This window comes from Anomaloglossus baeobatrachus, chromosome 7 (assembly GCF_048569485.1).
Source record: "Anomaloglossus baeobatrachus isolate aAnoBae1 chromosome 7, aAnoBae1.hap1, whole genome shotgun sequence".
Taxonomy (NCBI): domain Eukaryota; kingdom Metazoa; phylum Chordata; class Amphibia; order Anura; family Aromobatidae; genus Anomaloglossus; species Anomaloglossus baeobatrachus.
Window position 1 is genome coordinate 32531496 of NC_134359.1, and position 18974 is coordinate 32550469.

The 18974-nt window shown below is 48.4% G+C and overlaps 1 protein-coding gene across 2 annotated transcripts in view; it reads left to right on the forward strand.

Moving 5' to 3' along the window:
* The window catches only part of ACVR2A (activin A receptor type 2A), a 73753-nt gene that overhangs the window by 47482 nt on the left and 7297 nt on the right, over positions 1-18974 (forward strand). The window contains exons 2-11 of one of the 2 annotated variants that reach the window (XM_075317178.1): positions 3789-3996; positions 4963-5072; positions 6252-6406; positions 9167-9190; positions 11179-11322; positions 15206-15349; positions 16675-16820; positions 16909-17023; positions 17193-17331; positions 17956-18086. In XM_075317178.1, coding sequence (XP_075173293.1) covers positions 3789-3996; positions 4963-5072; positions 6252-6406; positions 9167-9190; positions 11179-11322; positions 15206-15349; positions 16675-16820; positions 16909-17023; positions 17193-17331; positions 17956-18086 — 1316 coding nt within the window. The remainder of the gene's footprint in view (positions 1-3788; positions 3997-4962; positions 5073-6251; positions 6407-9166; positions 9191-11178; positions 11323-15205; positions 15350-16674; positions 16821-16908; positions 17024-17192; positions 17332-17955; positions 18087-18974) is intronic. The other variant, XM_075317179.1, reaches the window with a different exon arrangement.

Below are 18974 nucleotides of genomic sequence, written 5' to 3' on the forward strand. Positions count from 1 at the left end.
AATATATATATATTAATATATATATATTAATATATATATTAATATATATATTAATATATTTATATATATATATATATATATATATATATATATATATATATATATATATATATATATATATATATATATATATATATTATAAATATATATATAAATATATATTAATATATATATATTAATATATATATTAATATTAATATATATATATATATATATATATATATATATATATATATATATATATATATATATATATATATATATATATATATATATAATGTACATACAGAGCCTGGTGTAGGCAGGGGCAGCTTTCTGAGCTCTGCTAAATCTAAAAACTGTGTCACAACTGCTGCTGCCAGTAAAGTGACACATTGTTGGATTCAGGTTCTCTGCCCCACAATATGCTGCTCTCAGATGAGGCAGCAAAGGCCTGCTGACAGATTCCCTTTACCTATAGGGCTATGAAGCTATCTGGATTACTCGATCCATCCGTGCCTCTGCGAGTGCATACTTTAGGCCATTGATGGAACGATGTCGGTGGTCCAAACAACCAGTTAAAAGCCCACTGTCCCTGGAGCCGGGAGACCATACAACCTTTGAGTATAGTTGTGTGATTTCAGCAGGACTGGCTGGCGCCCTAAGGTGGGGAAGGATCAGGCATTTTGGTTTTCAACATGCCCAATCCTTTATTTTCAAGGCAGATAGTGTTCTGGTTTTGGCTGACTCCACTCTCCCCAATCATAAGCTATGTGTGCGGGTGTTTGGAGGATTGGCAGTCAGTGGTTATTGGAGGTGTACGCCATTTCTATGCAGCTTACCATCCCGGACCCTGATGACATCAGAAGATGTTTGCTCATACTATGACTTGTGTGGCTGCAGCGCCCGGGGCCTGGCACTCTTGGCATGTTCTCCGCCGCCCGGGGCCTGGCACTCTTGGCATGTTCTCCGCCGCCCGGGGCCTGGCACTCTTGGCATGTTCTCCGCCGCCCGGGGCCTGGCACTCTTGGCATGTTCTCCGCCGCACGGGGCCTGGCACTCTTGGCATGTTCTCCGCCGCACGGGGCCTGGCACTCTTGGCATGTTCTCCGCCGCACGGGGCCTGGCACTCTTGGCATGTTCTCCGCCGCACGGGGCCTGGCACTCTTGGCATGTTCTCCGCCGCTCGGGGCCTGGCACTCTTGGCATGTTCTCCGCCGCCCGGGGCCTGGCACTCTTGGCATGTTCTCCGCCGCCCGGGGCCTGGCACTCTTGGCATGTTCTCCGCCGCACGGGGCCTGGCACTCTTGGCATGTTCTCCGCCGCACGGGGCCTGGCACTCTTGGCATGTTCTCCGCCGCTCGGGGCCTGGCACTCTTGGCATGTTCTCCGCCGCCCGGGGCCTGGCACTCTTGGCATGTTCTCCGCCGCCCGGGGCCTGGCACTCTTGGCATGTTCTCCGCCGCCCGGGGCCTGGCACTCTTGGCATGTTCTCCGCCGCCCGGGGCCTGGCACTCTTGGCATGTTCTCCGCCGCCCGGGGCCTGGCACTCTTGGCATGTTCTCCGCCGCACGGGGCCTGGCACTCTTGGCATGTTCTCCGCCGCACGGGGCCTGGCACTCTTGGCATGTTCTCCGCCGCTCGGGGCCTGGCACTCTTGGCATGTTCTCCGCCGCCCGGGGCCTGGCACTCTTGGCATGTTCTCCGCCGCCCGGGGCCTGGCACTCTTGGCATGTTCTCCGCCGCCCGGGGCCTGGCACTCTTGGCATGTTCTCCGCCGCCCGGGGCCTGGCACTCTTGGCATGTTCTCCGCCGCCCGGCGCCTGGCACTCTTGGCATGTTCTCCGCCGCTCGGGGCCTGGCACTCTTGGCATGTTCTCCGCCGCTCGGGGCCATAGCAGTCCCTTTGCAGTTATAACAACCTCTTGGCTTTGGCCCCTCTGCTGTGACCTCGGGTGAACTCCGCTGCTGGTGTGTGCGGCTATATCTATAGTAGCTGATTGTGAAGTGATTGATGAAGCTCCTCGCTGTCGTCTTCTGACTTTGTGCTGCCGCCAGCGCGCCCCGTCCTCGTATATTTATAACCGGAGCCGTTGATGAGAATTCCCCCAGCGTGCGGGCTATGAAGGAGCTTGATTAAAGTGTAATATACCGTCCGCCGCCGAGCACCGCGCCGCTGTGCTTTTATTATTGCGCTCGGCCAGGCGTCCCTTGATGTTTCTCACAATCTGCTGATATTTCAGGAGAGCTTCGAATAAAAAAAGCTGTTTCTCTCTCAATATGGAGGGGGCTGTCAGATTAAGAGGCCGCAGCCGCCTTGTATCCTCCAGGAGCGGTCTGATTAGTTACTTCTCGTCTTATACCCCATACACCAGGGCTTGCGAGAATCTAATATTTTCAATATCCAGATTGATCCGACAGTCCCCGAAGCCGCATGGTAGGCAGAATTTTGGCATTTCAGTATTAAAGGGGATGTCCATCTCCTTGACATCTCCAAACCACTGTCACAGTGGGGCAGATTGGCGTACTACACGTATCAGAAGTGCTCAGTATTGCGATTTTTAGCTTGGGCTTTTCTGCTTGTGATTTCTGCCTATATCCGAGGCCTGTCAGGTTTATGCTGCGGATTTGCAGTTTGTGCGGATGAGCCCCATTCCCAGCAGGTGAGCAGTGGGGGGTTCAGAGGTTAGGACCCCCCAGCAATGATTATATGATGCAATGGGACATCTTTTACAATAATGAGAAAATCACTGGATTTTAATAAAATAGGCCTCCATGTACCTGGGTCTAATAGGACTGCAGAGTCTTCATACAGATGAGGTGCCGTCCAGCCTGGGGAATTGTCCTGTAGATTAGAACTACGTATTTCGATCATGCATGATGGAAGATGGTGGGGGTGGTGGATGATGGGGGTGGTGGTGGATGATGGGGGTGGTGGTGGATGATGGGGGTGGTGGTGGATGATGGGGGAGGTGGTGGATGATGGGGGTGGTGGTGGATGATGGGGGTGGTGGTGGATGATGGGGGTGGTGGTGGTGGATGATGGGGGTGGTGGTGGATGATGGGGGTGGTGGTGGATGATGGGGGTGGTGGTGGATGATGGGGGTGGTGGTGGTGGTGGATGATGGGGATGGTGGTGGATGATGGGGGTGGTGGTGGTGGTGGATGATGGGGGTGAAGGTGGATGATGGGGGTGGAGGTGGATGATGGGGGTGGAGGTGGATGATGGGGGTGGAGGTGGTGGTGGATGATGGGGGTGGAGGTGGTGGTGGATGATGGGGGTGGTGGTGGATGATGGGGGTGGTGGTGGATGATGGGGGTGGTGGTGGATGATGGGGGTGGTGGTGGATGATGGGGGTGGAAATGGTGGATGATGGGGGTGGAAATGGTGGATGATGGGGGTGGAAATGGTGGATGATGGGGGTGGAGGTGGTGGTGAATGATGGGGGTGGTGGTGGGTGGTGGAGGTGGATGATGGGGGTGGTGGTGGTGGGTGATGGTGGTGGACGATGGGGGTGGGGGATGGTGGATGATGGGGGTGGAGGTGGTGGTGAATGATGGGGGTGGTGGTGATGGTGGTGGGTGATGGACGATGGGGGTGGGGATGGTGGTGGATGATCATCTGTATTAGGAACAGTAACAGTTTACTGCCCTTGTCATCTTTGTAATTGGCCACATAGGATCTGCCTTGTAAAACAAGCCTTGATCTTGCATGAAACGGTCCATCAATGGTGAAGCGAGGCCCGTATGTATATGTATACACCGTGTGTTAACCATTTGCTTACCATAATTGCTCTCATTGTTTGCAGGAGCCATATTGGGCAGGTCGGAGACCCAGGAATGTATCTTCTATAATGCCAGCTGGGAGAAGGAAAAGACGAATCACAGCGGCATCGAGCGCTGCCTGGCCGACCCCGACAAGAGGCGGCATTGCTTCGCCACGTGGAAGAATAACTCTGGCTCCATAGAAATCCTGAAGCAAGGCTGCTGGTTGGACGATATCAATTGCTATGACAGGTAATAAAGGCGGCCGGTTTTCGTACATGTTGTATTGTATCCAAACTAAACTTGAAGAGCTTCTTCACATTGCCATCTTGTAGTCTGCAAAAGCAGAAACGGTACTGCCCAGAAACCCATAGACCGTGCTGGCAGAATATGGTGTCGCTGCACGATCGGTGGGCACCGGCGCCGATTTACTGCTCCGTCCACTTTGCAGTCTCTTTGCTAAACTAGAGCATGGACTCTCACCGAAAAGTCATGGTGTATGATAAGCCACCAAGTTATAAGATTTACAAAGACCGGAGAGAAATGAGTGGAAAGTGTGAAATTTTACCAAAAATTCAATTTCTGGATATGAATAGTCTTGTGATTCGCTGTATGCGCCATCATTCATTCTGCTCATTTTGAAGAAGTCCAGGACAAGGGGTTAAGAAAAATATTGGGGCCTCCACACGTTTCCCCACGGCTTCTTCTTTCCTTCTGCGCCGCCTGCAACATCATCTTCCTCCATCTTCACTCCTCTGCCTTTGGTGCTGCCTTTGGTTTGGGGTTTCCGATTATGGACAGTAATGGTAGCTTTAACCTACTGTTTGGGGGTTTGACCGCTCAGACCCCATTAATAAAGCCCAGCTGTTGTGCAGAGAGGACCACTTGGCATCAGGGATAGAAAGCGGTAAAGAAGATACCGTTGACTGGCGGCATTAGTAAAGCTCAAGCCTTAGATACAATGAAACCTTCCTGCAAGGCCCGAGGGGGGCAGAATGTGACTCGGGGAGCTTTTGGTCCCTCTGTCATGTTACCGGCCCCCTCAGGCCCAACGCAGTGCGTGACGCTACAAATTGGAATTGCCTGGAGTGTTTACTCTAAAAAATGGCGTGTAAAGTATTTCCGCTGGAGAAATCTGCAGCGTTCTCACTTTGCTTTTTAGTTTTATTATTTAGTAATGTAATAGATTAACATACATTTTATTTTTTTTCTTACCAGCGTCGACTGCATAGAAAGAAAGGAGAACCCGGATGTGTTTTTCTGCTGTTGTGAAGGCAACACCTGCAATGAGCGATTCTTCCACAGTCCGGAGATGGAGGTCACGCACCGTAAGTAGCCCCCGTCTGCTGAAATATCCGACCCTTGGCTTTCTGCAACGGTCGTGCGTTTCGTGTCGCAGGTCCATGTGCAGATCCGCAAGTGTTTACTGTTTCAGAACAGGATACATTGGAATAAGATGCTTGTTGCCTATTTCGTTTTTTATTTTTTTGGAATTTAAGCTTTAAATCTGCAGCCACAGGGGATGTGGATTTTTGTGCTACATGCACATACAAAAAAAATGAAAAAAATTCTGTTGCAGATTTAAGAGCCAAAATAAAATGTTCAAGGTCTCAGCTCGCCATCGGGGATTAGAGATATTTGCAAACAGGAGCCGCCGATGCAAATTCCAGTGTTAACTGGAATATTTCTTGACAGTGTATTTAAAGGGTTAATCCCATGATGGATTATCACTAGGATGTGGATTAGCGGCCCGATTGTGCGAGACAGACTTTTGGGACCCTCACCAGTCTCGGGACCGCTTTTACACTGCATCATGACCTACGTTCACTAGTCCCATTGAGGCTTCCATCCGAAACTCCCCACCCCCCGCAAAACTGGTTTCAGACGCATGCGCCGACGGGACCATTGACTATAATGGAGCAGATGGGAGTCACCATGTGCTCTGTCGTGCACCATTTTCAGGTGTATACGCGTTCTGCAGGCGGACACCCAGGAGTAGTAGACGGTGTCTGGGTACGCCCCAAAATGGTGCAAGACAGGGCACACAGTGACTCGGTTTGCTCCATTATAGTCAATGGTCCCGTCGGCGCATGCGTCCGAATCCCATTTTGTGAGGGGTGCGGACAGAAGCCCTGATGGGACCACTGAACATAGGTCATGACACCGTGTGACAGCGGCCTTATACCCTTGAATTTATGTGCGGGTGTCGCAGAAGTCTTGATGGAAATATCCCTTCTAAAAAATGTTTATCAAGTAGATTCAGTCATCATATAATCCAGCGATGAGTGTAAAATATTAATTTCTGCAGTTTAAGTTCATCCCCGCACAGCAGGGTCATAGACTTTTGCAATGTGCGGTGTTGTACTCCTGCCTTCTGCGTCTGTCCCTGCTTTACTATGTGTGTGAATACTGGAAATTATTTTGTAGTGGCGGGGGAGGGGAGACTTTCCCATTCTCGGCAATGACCTGTATTGATGGCTGATTATTTTTTTTCTCTGTCCTTGCAGCAACGTTGCATCCCGTTCCGCCAAAACCGCCCCTGTTCAATACTTTGCTGTATTCCCTGGTGCCGATCATGGGGTTTGCTGTCATTGTTCTCATCTCGTTCTGGATGTATCGTCATCACAAGCTGGCTTACCCTCCGGTGCTGGTCCCTACACAGGTACGTCCCAGGTTGTGATACTGGTGGTGCCATGTACTGTTTATTATCCGTGTTGCTCAGTGATTTAGTAAGGGGGTTCACCGCTAGCCCCCCCGAGCATCGTCTCTCCTCAACCGGAAGCCATATTTTGTAGGTAGACCTTGTTACACTGCCGCCTATAAAGCTGTGAGACCCACTCTCTGCAGCATCTACTAATTAAAGGGATGTTCCTCTTGTTGCCGGTTCACTTTAACCCCTTTATTACCAGCGGCGTTGACTCCTGCATCCTCCTGCAGGTCCACTATGTCTATAGAGCAATACTTATTGTAGGTTCAGTTGTGGGATCCCTTTTAGCCCCTGGGGTCGGACAAGTCGTGGTCCCTTTTAGCCCCTGGGGTCGGACAAGTCGTGGTCCCTTTTAGCCCCTGGGGTCGGACAAGTCGTGGTCCCTTTTAGCCCCTGGGGTCGGACAAGTCGTGGTCCCTTTTAGCCCCTGAGGTCGGACAAGTCTTGGTCCCTTTTAGCCCCTGGGTTCGGACAAGTCGTGGGTCGCTCAAAGCCCCAGATTTGTGGCCAAGTACCCCAGTGACTCAATAAGGAGAACGTTGTCTACTTTGAGGATTCTTTGGTCACGATGATCCAAGGGGCTGAATAGCCGGCATTGGAGGTTCTTCTGATCACGGATGTTTGATGAAAGTTGGGTCGGACCCCGGTGAAGGTGATCCTGTTTGGCAGGAATCACATTGTTATTGAGGTGTTGAGTGGTCCGGGGGTTTCTTGGCCCATGTAGACTTTTGGTTGGTGGTGCCCGTCTATAAGATGGCTCCAGAGCAGCACGAGCCGTGACTGATGATGTTACTGAGCCTGGATTATAAGGGCCAGTGGCGAGCGACACTGATAATAGGGGTGAGCTGCGGATAGTCGGCCCCTGTCCCTCCCCCTCCTCGGCACAGCTCAGCCGGTGACTCTCGTAGTAGTGAATGTATCTGCTCAGCGAGACAGTCTGTATCAATAGCGCCAGCTTCATCTGTCAATAAGAGACTCTGGAACTGCTGAGTAGGCTGAACCGAAAACCCCAAACCCCCTGTAATCTGACAAAGGGGACGTGCAAGGCAAAACCAAAGAGCATTAAGTTGATGGTATCGGAGTCACTCGCTGACTGCAGATCTCAGCTGGAATGGCTCACAAAGTGAATTTGCATCGGGAAAGAATAATGGGAAACTGCCACAATCTCTGCATGACTATCCTGCGTGTAAGAGCGGAGGGAGGATTTCTGCTCATAATGTACAGTCAGTAAACCGCAGCATGTCCACTGGAGGGATCCATCCAGGTAGTTGTCAGCCTTCTGTCCTTTAAAAACAGTACTGTCATAGCAGCACATTAGTACTGTTACTAATCATGAATTGTATCTTTTATAATGCTTCTAAGCTGCACTCTTTATGTTGCTGGCATATTACAGCGACTCAATCAGCAGAATAGTGAGTGCAGCTCTGGAGTATAATGCAGGATGTAACTTGGGATCAGTACAGGATAAGTAATGTAATGTATGTACACAGTGAGTGCAGCTCCTGGATATAATGCAGCATGTAACTTGGGATCAGTACAGGATAAGTAATGTAATGTATGTACACAGTGAGTGCAGCTCTGGAGTATAATACAGGATGTAACTCCGGATCAGTATAGGATAAGTAATGTAATGTATGTACACAGTGAGTGCAGCTCTGGGGTATAATGCAGGATGTAACTTGGGTTCAGTACAGGATAAGTAATGTAATGTATGTACACAGTGAGTGCAGCTCCTGGATATAATGCAGCATGTAACTTGGGATCAGTACAGGATAAGTAATGTAATGTATGTACACAGTGAGTGCAGCTCTGGAGTATAATACAGGATGTAACTCCGGATCAGTATAGGATAAGTAATGTAATGTATGTACACAGTGAGTGCAGCTCTGGGGTATAATGCAGGATGTAACTTGGGTTCAGTACAGGATAAGTAATGTAATGTATGTACACAGTGAGGGCAGCTCTGGAGTATAATACAGGATGTAACTCCGGATCAGTATAGGATAATGTATTTACAGTACACAGACTGCACCAGCAGATTAGCGAGTGCAGCTCTGGAGTATAATATAAGCGTTATCTCTGCAATCGATAATGTACACAGTGACTGCACCAGTAGAATAGTGAATGCAGCTCTGGAGTATACTACAGGATGTAACTCAGGATCAGTACAGAATAATGTATGTATGCCATGACTCTACCAGCAGAATAGTGAGTGCAGCTCTGCAGTATAATAAAATGTCATTCAGGATCCTGGACTTAATAGCTGGTGGAATCGTTTGTACGTCGGCAGTGTCCAGATTATGCTGTAATGGTTTTTACTCCTTGTAGTTTGTGGATTGCAGTGTTCAGTAATGCATTTGGATGTGTTTTGAGCAGACGGTGGTAGGGATTTGAGGGTGGGGTCTCCCCAGTCATGGCCCCGCTCCTTGTGTACAATCTGTCATGTACATATTACAGTGGATGGAGCCTGAAATTTCTATGACATCACTGCCCTCTTGTGTTCAGAAATTGAAACTGCACGTTAGCACTTTCCCATGTGAACTGTGACTGTGTTTTGCATTGGCTGATGGGACTCTTTTAGCCAAACTTGTTTTGTTCCATTTTTTTTTCTTGGGAAGCCGGTAACAGCACGTGCAATGTTAGGAATGTAAAATGACCTTAAGTGTTAGAGGTGCAGATAGTAATTCCTTTTGCATATGTGTTTTTCTTCACAAGCACGCCTTTCACATTATGATAGAGGTAAGAGACTGGTTTCCACAGACCGGTAACATCCACTGCTAATGCATGATACAATTTTTTTTTTTTTATTTTTTTTTTTAAATATCTATTTATTTTTTTTATTTTTTTTTTGGATGTGCTGTAACATGGAGACGCGTCAGCCTGCGAGCTTGCTTACTCCTCCACCGGGTTGGATACATGGAGATATACATTGACACAGAACTCTGCCTAACTCTGTCTAACAAATTGCTTTGCTCACCTTTGCAGGGGATGCGTTACAGATACATGGTCACCCTTGAGGAGAGGGATCATTTATTAGGGATTATTTATTATTTTTATTCTAAATAGGTCTAAAATTCCATGCCGATTTTATTTTCTTAATTTTTAATTGCCGTTAGAGCCACATTTTTCTCCATTAGACTAGTCTAGCAGGCGCTAGACAGCAAATATCATCCTGGAACCTCAACCCCAGAGATGCCACGGTCAATTAATGGCGGGGCAGCGGAGGGTCAGCTCTCCAAACTCTAGTTTCAGCTGCTTACTATTGCTTTTATGGCTTCTATGATTTTCCTTGCATAGAAAATGGTTTGTGACCAGAATAGGGCCTTACAAGAAAAGTTGGGTGCTCCCCCTAGTGGTGGCTGCAGTCACTACACAGTCTTCTAAATCTAGGTCTGTGCACGCAGTATGGAGCCCTGCATCCGAATAGCCAGAGAGTTGACACTTATTAAAGTCCTACGTTAGGAAATATAAGAGAATCGGCACAGAATTTTGGACCTTAAAGGTAAAAGATGGACATCTACATCCATGTGGCATGCATACGTAAAAAAAAAAGTTCACTTCTCCACCTTCCTTGAGAAATCGATAAACATTTAATTACAGGGAACCAGCCAGCAGGATTTTCATATATAAAGTAAAGCCAGTGCTGGCTTTAGGATGCTGAATGTAACCATACCTTTTGTTCTGAGATTGGATGTTTTATTTCCGAAATACGTGCAAGTAAAGTTCCAGCAATGCACTGCTATTTGATTGACAGGTGCAACAGGAAGGGAATATGTTGGTGGGGTTTTGCTATCTATTCCCGCCCCTGTCTGCCTGCCTGGCCTTCCTCCCCCTGTGGCCGTCGTAGACGTTATTTCTATTGCAGACAGACAAACGCAGGCAAGAATAGATAGCAAGCCCCGACCCACATATTCCCTTCCTGTTGCACCTGTCAATCAAATAGTGCATTGCTGGAACTTTACTTGCACATATCTCTGAAATAAAACCTCCAATCTCAGAATAAAAGCAATGCTTACATCCAGCATCTTAGCGCCAGTATAGCACTGGCTTTACCTTATATATGAAAATCCTGCTGGCTGGTTCCCTTTAAAATGCCTTTCTTTTTTTTTTTTTTTTTTTTTTTTTTTTTTCCTTTAAGGAAAAAGTGCAGGTTGTTAGCCGCCCCTTACACGAGGAGGGGACGGCGTGTGGCATACACTTTGCGTTCTCAGTAAATCATTAAAGATCACTTGCAACTAAAATAGAAAAAAAAAGGTCATCCTTGAGTTGTTAAATTGGTCAAATTAACCCTTTTTTGGCTTTGACTATTCCTGGGAAACCTGGGTGAGTGAAATAAATGTTATCAATTTTTTACAACAGTTTCCAAAAAAATGTTTGGCTACAAACTGTATCTAAGGGTACGGGGATTAATGTCCACATCCAAAATCACTACTTTGAAATTCTGGAAAAGTGTCGGCCACAGCAGCCGGGCGCCATCGGATGCTCCGTGCATCAACTAAGTGGTTAATTACATTTTTTAACAACTTGGTGATGAGTCCTTCAGGTCATTCATATGGGGGAAGGAGGGGGGGGGTGGTGATATTTTAGGTGGAAGTGATCTTTAGCCATAGAGTGATGCATTGTGGTGAGGATCAGAGCAGATCATGTGCTTTGCAGCATAGGTTGTGCATGTGCAGCGCTGGCCGCGGCCATGATACCAGACCGCTAACTGGTTGTGTCTCTTGCAGGACCCGGGCCCTCCGCCGCCATCGCCTCTGCTGGGGTTGAAGCCTCTGCAGCTGTTGGAGGTGAAAGCTCGAGGAAGGTTCGGCTGCGTGTGGAAGGCGCAGTTACTGAGCGAGCTGGTGGCTGTGAAGATATTCCCCATTCAGGTATGTGCCGGCGTGTCCCGACAGGACGCCTCATTCCTGGAGCTCAGACGCCTTACCTGCAACATGCAGGACTAGGGCAAGGTGAAATCTGTGCCGCCGTCCCATTAATGTGACCTCCAACTGTCTAACCACTTAGATGCCATTGTCAGCAATGACCTTCATACCTAAGGGGTTAAACACCCAAGATCAAATGTCTCTCCTATCCCGGCCATTAGAGCAGATCATCAGCTGGATCTTAAAATCCTTAAATGCCAGTGCAGGGGCAGCCCCATGGCCGGTGCCCTAACAATATGGCAGCTGCTTTTGACTTACTATTATGTCAATTTCCATTCTGCGCCATAACAGTTTTCGTCTAATGTGGGCTGTGAATCAATCAAGAAATAACGTCTGGAACACAATTCTGAGTCTGAACTGGGTGCAAAAACCTAAAAAATCTACACTAATGGAGAGAAGGTATGCACACCAGTGACTATGCAAGGGGAATATATGAAAAGCAGAAACTGCTGTGTGAATACTGACATGAAAAATCCAATAGCTACATGTAAGAGTGAAAATGTGAAAAATGGAATCTGCATTACTGCCAGGAACATATGAACAAAGAGAAATTTAGCTACTGAATTGATCAATGCAATAGAGCCCCAACACTACGCCAAAGTATTTCTCTACGTTGGGGTCCCTAGCTAGTGCACAACTTACCGTGTTGGGAAGCTGAGACCCCGGCTATATATGCGTATAATGTGGACTGACAATAGGTGTGGGTGGGGCCGGGTTCACAAACTCTCCATATAGTGTAGATTTTTTAGGTTTTTGCACCCAGTTCAGACTCAGAATTGGTGTTCCAGACGTTATTTCTTGATTGATTTGTAGTCTTTCGTTTGTGAACCCGGCCCCACTCACACCTATTGCCAGTCCACATTATACGTATAAATAGCCTGGGTCTCAGCTTCCCATACACAGTAAGTTTAACTGCATGAGAGGACACACACAAGCTAGGGACCCCAACGTAGAGAAATACTTTGGAGTAGTGTTGGGGCTCTATTGCATTGATCAATTCAGTAGCTAAATTTCTCTTTGTTCATATGTTCATGGCAGTAATGCAGGTTCCATTTTTCATACCTTCACTCTTGCATATAGCTATTGGATTTTTCATGTCAGTATTCACACAGCAGATTCTGCTTTTCGTATATTCCCCTTGCATAGTCACTGGTGTGCATTCCTTCTCTCCATATAATGTGGCCTGTGGTCAGAGCTTCCGTTTGTGAACATGGAGGTCATGATTTCGAGTCTCGGGGAAATCAAAGCAAAAGGAAACGGTTTGTTTCTGTTGCAAAAAAGGCGATTCCAGCAGCTAAATAGGAAAGGGTTCTTTACAGTTAAAGCAGCCAGACTGTAGAATACTGTACCACAAGAGGTAGTAATGCCTGACACTAGTAAAGGGAATCTGTCACCTGAATTTTGCCATGAAACTAAAAGAATCCCCTTCTGCAGCTTTTGGGCTGCATTCTGGAAAGGTTCCTCTTGCTACTGACCCCCATTTCAGACCTAAATAAACACTTTATAAAATCTTACCTTTTGGTATGCTAATGCGCTTTGCTGGCAACGGGGGCGGGCTGTACTTCTTCCGTTATTCCCCTTCCTGCCACTGTTCCCCTGTGTTGATTGACATCGATGAGGCCGCCGCCCTCATGTTACGCAGTGCTCCTGAAGTCTCGCGCATGCCCAGTGGCACTATCGCGGGACTGAGCGCTGTTCAAATCGCGAGCACCGGTGATGTAATTGCGCAGGTGCGAGATTATGGGCGGCGCTGTGAATGTCATCACAAACGTCCTCCAAGTACCCACACACGATCTCGTGTCCGCGGTAATGGGTAACGTGGAGGATATGGCCAGAGCTAGTGCATAACGGTGGAGGCAGAGGGAAAAAGCGCGGGCACGAGATTACGTGCGGGTATTTGGATGACGCTGATGATTGAACAGTGAATCAACGCTTGCACACTTTATTTTTATTTTTTTTTTTAAAATTATCTCTCGTTTTGAGTCCTATGCTTCTAGTAACCTATGAAATATATTGTATTTTCCGGATTATAAGATGCACCCCCTTGCACCCTCCCCCCCAAAAAAAAAACTGCTGGAAAAACGTGGGTGCGTCTTTATCAGATATACTTTGCCATGGTGGCGCAGGGTCGGCGATACTATTGAGGGCTCGGAGGAGGGGACAGTGTCACTGCAGTGGAGCGGCTAAGGAGGGTTACAGGACAGAGGGTCAACGATAACTGGGGGCTGTCATGGCAGGTGCCATTGATCTGCCAGCGCGCGGTCCATTGAACTCCCAGCAGTTGACACGATGGACTTCAAGAAAATGGCTGCAGAGGCAAATCTGCGCATGTGTCGCAGTCGTTTTTCCTAAAGTCCATCGCGTTTAGCGACAATAGTTCAGTGGAGCGCGCTGGAAAATCAATGCCGCCCGCCGCGATACTCCTTAACCCACAGTATCACTGACCCTCCTGAGCCATGACACTCGCATCTCCAGGCCCCGCAGTATTGCTTACCCTCCGTGCACTGACCCTCCTGAGCCGCAACACTCGCTCCTCTGAGTCCGCAGCATTGCTTACACTCCGTGCACTGACCCTCCTGAGCCACAACAATCCTTTCTCTGAGCCTGCAGCATCGCCGACCATGCCTCCTGTGACCCTCCTGAGCCACGATACTCGCTCCTCCAAGCCCGCAGCATTGTTTACCCTCCGTGCACTGACCCTCCTGAGCTGCGACACTCGCTCCTCTGAGCCCGCAGTATTGCTTACTCTCCGTGCACTGACCCTCCTGAGCTTCGACACTCGCTCCTCTGAACCCGCAGTATCATTGACCCTCCTGAGCCACGATACTCGCTCCTCCAAGCCCGCAGCATTGCTTACTCTCCGTGCACTGACCGTCCTGAGCTGCGACACTCGCTCCTCCGAGCCCACAGTATTGCTTACTCTCCATGCACTGACCCTCCTGAGCTGCAACACTCGCTCCTCCGAGCCCGCAGTATTGCTTACTCTCCGTGCACTGACCCTCCTGAGCTGCGACACTCGCTCCTCTGAGCCCGCAGTGTTGCTTACTCTCCGTGCACTGACCCTCCTGAGCTGCGACACTCGCTCCTCCGAGCCCGCAGTATCATTGACCCTCCTGAGCCACGATACTCGCTCCTCCAAGCCCGCAGCATTGCTTACTCTCCGTGCACTGACCCTCCTGAGCTGCGACACTCGATCCTCTGAGCCCGCAGTATCATTGACCCTCCTGAGCCACGACACTCGCTCCTCCGAACTCGCAGTATTGCTCAACCTCCGTCCACTGACCCTCCTGAGCCCCGACACTCGCTCGTCTGAGCCCGCAGTATTGCTTACCATCCTGAGCTGCGACACTCTCTCCTCCGAGCCCGCAGTATCATTGACCCTCCTGAACCGCGACACTCGCTCCTCCGAGCCCGCAGTATTGCTTACCCTCTGTGCATTGACCCTCCTGAGCCGTGACATCACCCCTGCCTCATTTGACCCTCCTGAACAGCTCCACCACTGCCGCCCCCCCCCACCCCCTCTTGTGAGCGATCATTTAAGACTCATTAGGATTATAAGACTGACCCCAAATGTTTTGTGTTTTTTTCCCTATTTTCCTCCTCTAAATTTGGGGTGCGTCTTATAATCCAGTGCATCTTATAAAACTAAAAATATGGTACATTAGAAAGTAACGGGGTGTGACCGACTGATTGGAGACACGCCAGCGCACTGTGGACACAAAACAAAAGACCTTTTCAATTGAGATGTTTTTAAAAAATGCTTTACTTTTTATTTCGGATGCATAAAAAAAAAATAAATAAATGCCGCCAACTCTTTGTACTTTTTCAGGACAAACTGTCTTGGCAAAATGAGTATGAAATCTACAGCCTGCCCGGTATGAAGCATGAAAACATCCTGCAGTTCATCGGTGCAGAGAAGCGCGGCACCAACCTGGACACAGATCTGTGGCTCATATCCGCTTTCCACGACAAGGTAAATGGTGGCGCCGTCCACGCTGCCCATTCACTCCCCTCAACTTCCTACAACCAGGGTGGTCTGCATGTGCATGATTTGGCCCTTTTAAAGGGGTCCTCCGGCCATGCAGATGCGGTGAAGGATAAACGCTGGAAGGTCCGTACGCGCGACGTAGCTTTGTGCTAGTTGTTAATTGGACCCCCCCACTCCCATATCTAGCGGTGCCACTTCAAGGAAAATTAAGCATTAGGCCGCGCTCACATCAGCGGTAATTTGCCGTAAAACCGGATCTGGCACAAATGCATTTCCTATGGACTCGCGGCAAGATCTGGCGCGCGCAATAGCATGTGACCGGATCTTGCCGCGAGTCCATAGGAAATGCATTGAAGTGAAACGCATTTGTGCCATATCCGGTTTTGAGGCAAAATACCGCTGATGTGAACGCAGCCTAACACAAGTCCCATTGAAATCAATGGGATGCGCATTCGATTTTGGTCTTTCATAGGTTATTTGCTACCTTTGTGGCTAATAGACGAATTCCTTTAGATATTAACTTGCCCCGGTTGGATCCAATCCTCATTATTTCCCAAATTTAGGTTTCTAGGACCTGCCTTCATCTTGTGTCATCTAAGTGTCTACATAGTTGGTGACATGATGCGTAGGTAAAAGACGTAGTTATAGGAGCAACAGTCATAAAATCAGCAGGAGAAGCTCGGAAAGACAAATCGAAGATCATTACATTTACAAATCCTCCTGCTAGATTGAGCTCACTGACAAGTGCTCAGTTAACCCAAACCCAAAAGACAGTGCTGCACAGAGGAGAAGACAAAGAAAAAGGAGCCAGCACGATCTGAAATTGGCATGCGTCATAGAAAAAGTGCAAATTCACAGATTTATTCCAACTGTACTATAATAAAAAAATGAGTTTTTTAGCAAATAATTGATCAATTCTTTGAGCCACCCCTGCCAACGTCACGGCAAATCTCAATAGGGGGGTCTTAACCTATATTATGTATGGCAGGGGTGGCTCAAAGAATTGATCAATTATTTGCTAAAAAACTCATTTTTTTATTATAGTACAGTTGGAATAAATCTGTGAATTTGCACTTTTTATATGATGCATGCCATTTCCAGATCGTGCTGGCTCCCCTCTCAGAGGAGAAGACAAGTGGTGCATTGTTTTTAATGAAATTGCAATTCAAATCATTCCAAATTGCAAATATGATTTGTAGCTCCAGCTATGTGATAAAGAAAAAAAAGTGACCTCCCCCCGAAAGGTGGACAACCCCTTTTTTTAACATAAAAAAAAAAAAAATAAATGTGCCTATTTTCTGTCCCTAAAGGGTTCACTCACAGACTTTCTCAAGGCGAATGTGGTGACATGGAACGAACTCTACCAGATTGCAGAAACCATGGCCAGAGGTCTGGCGTACCTTCACGAGGATATCCCAGGTCTAAAGGACGGGCATAAACCCGCCATAGCCCACAGGTACGGGTTTCCATCCTCTTCATGCTGTGACTCCACCTTGTCCTGCGAGTCCCGTTCTAACCACCGAATTGTTCATTTCATCGTAAAGGGACATCAAGAGCAAAAATATACTCTTGAAAAACAACCTGACGGCGTGTATAGCAGACTTCGGCCTGGCATTAAAGTTCGAGGCGGGTAAATCGGCCGGTGATACTCATGGCCAGGTAGGTGTTTGAGGGAAATTTATTTAACATTTCTACACCCCCCACCCCCACCCCAATTTGCTTAGATATTTGCCACACATCGCAGGTAAATTATAGATCTCCTTAGCTTGGTTGACCAGCAATATGGTGGAGGATGATGACTTCTCTAACGTGCATATTTCCCCCCCAGGTGGGCACTAGAAGGTATATGGCTCCGGAGGTGCTGGAGGGCGCTATAAACTTCCAGAGAGACGCCTTCTTGAGGATAGACATGTATGCATTCGGCTTGGTTCTTTGGGAACTGGCGGCACGGTGCACAGCGTCTGATGGTGAGTTCGGAGACCTTGGCATCCATGCTTAGATTTTACAGCTATGCCAACATTAAGGCTATGTGCTCGCGGGACTTTGTACCTGCGGATATATCCACAGGTTTCCCGCAGCTGATCCCCCGGAATCCGCCGCGATCCATAGCTGCAGGATTGTAGCGGAATATCTGCAGTAAACCTGCGGACGTCCCGGCCTCTATCTCCATAGTGGAGGGCCTGGAATTCCGCAGGTATTTCCGCAGGAACAATTGACATGCGGTTACGTGCGGCTGCGGGAAATCCGCAGCATATTCCGCAGCCGCACATACCGCAGCATGGACACAGCAGTACCCATGTCCCATAGGATAACATGGGGAGTGCCTGTACTTGCTAAAACCTGCAGATTTATCTAGAAAATCCAGATAAATCCGCATGTTTTCCGCGGCAGAGTCCCGTGGACACATAGCCTAAAGGAGGTGTAAAATCTAAAGTGTGATTGCAAAAAAAAAAAAAAAAAGATGTCTGCAGCTTTCCAGTATACGGTGTCTTCCAAGATCTGTTTTCTGATTTCTGCTTTCATTGCTGGTTCCAGTCTGGACCAAGGGAGTATCTTCTACCGCAATGTATCTTTCTGTCATTTCGGTGCAGGTCCGGTGGACGAGTACATGTTGCCGTTTGAAGAGGAGATTGGGCAGCACCCGTCTTTGGAGGACATGCAGGAGGTGGTTGTACATAAAAAGAAAAGGCCCATTTTAAGGGAATGTTGGCAGAAACACGCAGTAAGTACAGTCCTACCATGAGTGACCAAAGCTTTGTGTAATTGCATCAGGCGTGGAGCGTGTTCCCAACGCTGGTGACTGAAGGGATGGTTCAGAGCATGTAGCTGCTCATTGGGACTGGATTACTGGCCTGTAGGTGTCCTGGTGTTGCCAAATCCTCTGCACTGTTTATTGGTACTTGCCGATCAATGAAGATGTGTCTGAAAAATTCCTATGCTGCAGATTTGTTGTTTGAAGACATTTCTGCAACTGAAAAATATAATTTCAGAATGTGAATGTGGTTATTTCAGCAACTGCGATTCAGATGTATGGAGCCGGCGCAGGATTTTCTGCAACAAATGCACTCTAATTATTCCATCCTTTTATCTATACCTGCTTCCCTGTCCTGAGGACTCTCCTTGGCCCAGCCATGTGCTTGCGTCTCCCCCAAGGACTCACTGTGTGCTTGTCTGACCCGAGGACTCGCTGTAGTCCAGCCGTGTGCTTGTCTGACCCGAGGACTCGCTGTAGTCCAGCCGTGTGCTTGTCTGACCTGAGGACTCGCTGTAGTCCAGCCGTGTGCTTGTCTGACCTGAGGACTCGCTGTAGTCCAGCCGTGTGCTTGTCTGACCCGAGGACTCGCTGTAGTCCAGCCGTGTGCTTGTCTGACCTGAGGACTCGCTGTAGTCCAGCCGTGTGCTTGTCTGACCTGAGGACTCGCTGTAGTCCGGCCGTGTGCTTGTCTCCTCCGAGGACTCGCTGTAGTCCGGCCGTGTGCTTGTCTCCTCCGAGGACTCGCTGTAGTCCGGCCGTGTGCTTGTCTGACCTGAGGACTCGCTGTAGTCTGGCTGTGTGCTTGTCTGACCCGAGGACTCGCTGTAGTGCAGCCGTGAGCTTGTCTCCCCCGAG